At 27.5% G+C, this 5,907-nt stretch overlaps 1 protein-coding gene across 1 annotated transcript; it reads right to left on the bottom strand.

Moving 5' to 3' along the window:
• Positions 1-779: 779 nt before the first annotated feature.
• LOC137832502 (transcription factor MYB4) lies at positions 780-5,674 on the bottom strand. Its single transcript, XM_068640700.2, has 3 exons — positions 5,428-5,674; positions 5,075-5,204; positions 780-1,209 (listed from the first exon to the last, which is right to left on the bottom strand). Exons 1-3 carry the CDS (start codon positions 5,561-5,563, stop codon positions 786-788), a joined length of 690 nt encoding a protein of 229 aa, XP_068496801.1. The 5' UTR covers positions 5,564-5,674; the 3' UTR covers positions 780-785.
• Positions 5,675-5,907: the final 233 nt, after the last annotated feature.

Raw genomic sequence — 5,907 nt, 5'->3', positions numbered from 1 at the left:
ACTGTTCTAGATTGATGAGTTTGGGGTGTTGGTAATGGCGTGTGGGAGTGTTCCTCTCATTCGGACTCTCTAAGCCGTTGTTGTAGCCTTTTGTTAAGTTCTTTTAAGTTAACCACCTCTTCTTCCTGCCGACGCCATTCTTCTTCTTGCCTACGCCGATCCTCCTCATGACGTAATTGATCCGCAATTCCATTTTGTCGTAACTCCTCCATTTGATCTTGGAGGGCTTGGATCATTGCTATTTGTTCCTCCACCACACGGTCGTTGTTCGCATTGTTCCTTGTTGACACACTCGTTACTTGTTAAAATAATTGTGTTTGAAAAGCTAGAGATTACCTCGGTCCCACGGTGGACGCCAATTGTACCTGTACGGATGATGGAGCCCAGGCAATACCTACCCACTAGGTACACAATTTGTTGACGTGTTGGTTGCCTTCAAGTTTCCTCCTTTTGGTGTGTGCGCTTCGCCGGTCGGGGGTACCTGCAATTGCACTCCGACGCTCAAGTCAGTGCTATGATTTAGGTATTAATTCTCTCGTAGGATATGAAAAACTTACCTTCTTCCCTCCTCAAAAGTTTTATAAAAATTATAAAAGTTAAACTAAAAAGAATTATATACTAAATCCATTAAAAGGATACTACATACGCATAGCCAGAAATAAATTTTTAAGCCAAAAATATACTAACATTAATTATTAATTAAACAGTAATGGTTTAATAATTGAATATAGTGCAGCAGCAGCAGCTCTGAGCAACAAAATAATTCAATAACGTGTGTACAGATGTCAGTTATCATGGCTCCAAAGTTCTGCGTCAAAACTGTACTCAGGCTCATTAGGTACGTACGAAATATCACGCATATATGATTCTAACCAGAAATTTCCGGTCATAAGATCAGTGTCAGCGTCCCAAAAGGCAAATTCATCTTGCGGAGCCAGATTTTCGTTGATGGTGACAGTGTTACACTCTGTGCTTGTTATTGAGGATGATGAATTCTGGGAAAATGGGGAATAATCTTGCGTGGAGTTAAAGCTTTGGAAAGTATTTCCGCTTGGTTCAGTTGTTGTTGTTAGGGATTGTTCACATGAGTTTGAGACTTGAGAGTCTGTGGCTGAGTCTTGTTCAGACCGTTTCTTGAGGTTGGTGTGCCAATAGTTTTTTATTTCATTGTCTGTTCTTCCTGGAATCCGTGCAGCAATAGCAGACCATCTGATGATGAAATTCAAATGTTTAATTTAAGTATCATCACTCCATGCTAATAATGAATCCATGGTTAATAGTTTAGGATCCTTAAATACTGACAGAATAACGAATAATAAATAATATTTCATTCTCAATGATACCCATATATGATATAACAAGTATTTTTCACTCATGAAATCACACTACTAAAATATGCTCCTAGGGTTTCACTGACAAAAGCGCAGAGAGTGTCAGTAAAGACATTTTTTTATCACATTAAGTTTTATTGCTTTTGATATATATGAAAAAGCATAATCTACATCTAAAATTAGAAAGATTAAAAAGAATATAGATTTATAAGAATTTGAGAACTTTGACGCTTAATATATTTTTTTAATAGGATTGGAACATTTATAAACTGTTGCTTTCTAATTATTTTATTTTTTGTTGTGATCACTCAAAATTTACTTTATAGTTTTATTTGAGTAACATTTGTTTTAAAGTTTATCAAAAATTTAAATATGTTTTTAGAGTTGATTTTCTTTTAGACATCTAATTAAAAAAAAGAAGCTGTTTCTGAGTATTTTGATTTTGCATAATGTTGTTTTTATTTTCAAGGTTTAGATAACGTTAGTGACGGTAATGATGTGAGAAATGATAGTCTACTCAATATTTATTACATGCATATAATTGAGTAACACATTTTTTCAAAAGTTTATTAATTTTTTATGAACTCTCATGTTATTTAGAAGGACAACATTTTGGTCGTCATACACAAATAAATTTGTTTTCAGATTCAAAAGGGTGATCAATAACCATTCACCTGACTTTAGTCTCCAACAAGTTGTATTGTTCTTATCTTGTTTGAACTCCATCAATGTCTTTGTTGGAAAGTCATAATCCATTTGGAGCAACTTAGAGAAGGTGCACTCGACACTTGTTGCCGTCAATTCATTCTTTGATAATAATAAATACGATGAAAAAGTGTCACAAGATAACACAATGAAATTTGATTTTAATAAATAAATTTTGATTGATGCTAGAGTTATTTTTCCTTTCACTAAGACTTTGGAGTGTGAGAATAAAGTTGAAAAGGTTAGTATTATGAGGTATTAGGGTAGATTGTCTAAAATTTTTGAATAGTGATGAACGGTCAACAACACTACCTAGCCTTGAAAGACTAAGACTAACATTTTATAAAAGAAATGAAAGTTTTTAACAAGAGAATATAAAAGAAAAAACTCTATTTTGGAGAAGTAAAAATATATTTAAATTTATTAAGAAGTGAATTTTAAGTTTAACTTTAGTTCGATAATAATCGGATAACAAGTGGCTTGATAAACCCAACATGATAGCCTTTAAATGACTATAATATCAGATTAAGAAGTGAAGTTTAAGTCTAACTCAACCTTATAAAATCAGTTTATAAGATGAGGTTTGTACTCACTTATATATTATGAAATATTCAAATATTAGTAAACTTAAAAAAATATATTTCACTTATAATAAGAAATGTTAAGTTGATATTTTTTATTATGTCATCAATAATTATTAACGTCGTCTAACCTAGGAGACTAAAAATAACATTTTACAAAATTATATTTAATTCGAGAACCAAAAGAAATAATAGTTCTAATTTAGAGAATTAAAAAATATTAAAGCCTTAATAAAACTGTATAAATTAATATTTTATTTAAAAAATGAAAACAGTTGCATCAAAAATTCAAATTATTCTACTATATTAAAATTTTGAGTGTAAAGATATTAAGAGTTTATCTAATTATAAAAATTAATAAGTTTTTAAAGTAAGATGGTTACACTTTACTTTTTTTTTTCTGTTAATAAATATACAAAATAAAGTTATTGAAATTAGAATAGACACATACAATACGAGTTGATTCGCTCATTTAATTATAAAATTTGGTTGAATTGGTTCGTTTCAGATAATGATTGGTCAGTTAACCTGAATCACATAAAAAAAATCTTAAAAGAAATATTACAAGTTCACCCCTTTCTTACACTGATAATATGTTTAAATAAACTAAATAAATATAAAATTATTATTTACATTAAATAAATATGTAAAATTTAAACATAAAAAATATTATTATTTAAACTATTAAAAAACAATAGTAATTAATTTTCATTATGTATTAACTTTAAAAATATTTGTTATTTTATTTTAATAATATTAAAATATTAAAAAATTCAGAGTTATGCTGCTCAACTCATCAGCCAGAGGACGGGTTATCGGAACGAACTAAATGGACGAATGGTTAAATGCCCAATCCATACCGAACCTTTTGCGGACCAACATGGCCCCAGTCACATCTCCACATTTCATTTACAAAAGTCCAACTTTCATTTATTACGGTAGTTAAGTTTCTGTTTGGATTGAAAGCAAATTTGAGAAAGTAAATTTGTTGTGATTTAAAATAAGAGTACAAAGAAAGAAAAGAAAGTAAAATTATTTGAAGTAAGATATTTTAAGTGAATTTGTGAATTTTTTTTAATTAAAATTTGTGAGTGATATCATGATTATAAAAGAGAATTTTTAATTTTATTAAAATATATAAAATATAAATTTATTTTTATTTTTAAAAATATTTAAATAGTAAAATATAATATATATTTTTATATATATTTGAGTTAATAAAAAAAACTTTATAAATTTTATTTGAAATATCGTTAAATAATTATTTTCAAACAAATTACAAATTACTTAACATATGAAAAATTATATGAAAATAAAAATTTCAGTCATAAAGTTAAGAATGTAATAAATTTTAAAAACTTTTATTTCAACTCCAAATAAATTTTGATGTAAGAACATCATTTTATTTTTATTTTTATTACAAATATACAAAATATTTTCATAAAATCAAATCAATTCTATTTATTATTATTAATATTATTATTTAATAAATTTATTTCGATTATTATTAAATATGTAATTTATATTTTTAATTTTTTTTATTATAATTTTAAAAATTTATTCTAGTTACTATTATTATTTATAATTTTATTACTTTTTTGATATACCATTGCTATTTTAAATTTTAAATATAATATTATTATTATTCTTTCATATTTTTTATATGTATATTACTAATTTATTTTCTTTTACTATTATTATATAAATACATTTATATTATTATTATAGAAATATATTTATTTTATTAGTATATTATTTTATTATAATAATTAGTTATATATATTATAAAATTTATAACATAGTCGATTAAGTTTAATATATAATCTATTATGTTACAGATTTTTATAACATAATCGATTTTTATAATCATCTTATAAAATTTATAACATATTACATATTAAACAACATAATTTATTATACTACAAAATTTATAATTAATTATTTTATTTTTATTTATAATATATATATATATATATATATATTTAATATTTTTTTATTGTAATGTATGTGGATAAAAAAATTAAGGATAATTTCAATTTTAAAATTAATAATAATATGTAAATTTTTCCAGCTATCTTAGCTTTTTTTGACTCCACCAAGGGGAGTGATTTTATTCTTCTTCCATAAATTACTACTTTTCTATCTTTACACTTGACTGTATATATACATAAAAAAAAAAATTGTTTTTCTATCTGACTGAACAGTATTCGTTCGGGTAAGAGCCAACGTTGAGTTCATTTCAAGCTGGAAAATTATAAGTATGTACTTGTTTTGTTTTCTATTTATTTACGTTTTTTATTCTCTTTCTCCCTTTGCATTACATTGCTTATCACATGGAAGGTAATTTTTGTTATTACCTTTTCTATTTCTCTGTTTTCCACTCAAGTTATAGAAAAAGAGATGTACTACTGATATTATAAAGCCAGTGTATAAAATCATAGGGAAAAGGTTTCACACCTGTTTCCTAGATGTCGGTGAAGCTTGATGATAGTTTCCTCCTCTTCTTCACTGTAGTTTCCTCTTTTCAGGTTTGGTCTTAGGTAATTCAACCACCTAAGTCTGCAACTCTTTCCACATCTCGCAAGACCTGACAACAACAACCAGTGCAAAACTAATCACAAAGGATTCGTTACACACTGTATAATCTATGGATATATAGCAAGTTCATGAAATGGAATATTCCCTACACATTGGTCGAAAACCAAACCGTAAAAGAAAAATGAGAGCCACATAGCAATTAACTTGTGTTGATATAAGAATAGAGGGTGCTGATTAGAGTATAAACTTTCTGGCTATGGCTATATTATTACCTGCGAATTTGGGGAGCAGGCGCCAATTCCAGTGGCCATACCTAGTAATATAATCAACCAACTTCTGGTCTTCCTCTGGTGTCCATGTTCCTTTCTTCAGTCCATTTTTGTCACTACTCGGGGTTCTCACCATCATCAATCTCTATAATACAGCTAGTTTCTTCTTTCACCACTTTTCTGATATATTATTATGCAGCCTTCCTAAACTTGACTGATGCAATACACAATTTGAAGCTAGGAGATTAAAGTTTGGTTTCTTCTGTGCTACCAGAAAACAATAGTCTCATCTATATATATGAATCATTCCCCCACAACCAAAACGTGAATCACGTAAAAACTCAGGGAAATAGAGAAAATAAAATAAAAATGTGTGGATGAAGTTTAAGGTACCCCACCATGAAGTGTAAACATATGTATATATTATCAAACTTTAGACATAATGATTAGCAAACGAATGGTTCTAATTTATGACTTGCTTCT

The sequence above is a fragment of the Phaseolus vulgaris genome, chromosome 11 (assembly GCF_051622355.1).
Source record: "Phaseolus vulgaris cultivar YP4 chromosome 11, ASM5162235v1, whole genome shotgun sequence".
NCBI lineage: Eukaryota > Viridiplantae > Streptophyta > Magnoliopsida > Fabales > Fabaceae > Phaseolus > Phaseolus vulgaris.
The sequence above is the reverse complement of the archived record's forward strand: the minus strand, read 5'-3'. Positions and strand labels throughout refer to the sequence as shown.

Coding starts and splice junctions, on each gene's coding strand:
- LOC137832502 (XM_068640700.2), bottom strand. CDS start 5,563: ATGATGGTGAGAACCCCGAGTAGTGACAAAAATGGACTGAAGAAAGGA. Junction 5,205..5,427: donor CCTGCTCCCCAAATTCGCAG/GTAATAATATAG, acceptor TGTTGTTGTCAG/GTCTTGCGAGATGTGGAAAG. Junction 1,210..5,074: donor CACCGACATCTAGGAAACAG/GTGTGAAACCTT, acceptor TTTCATCATCAG/ATGGTCTGCTATTGCTGCAC.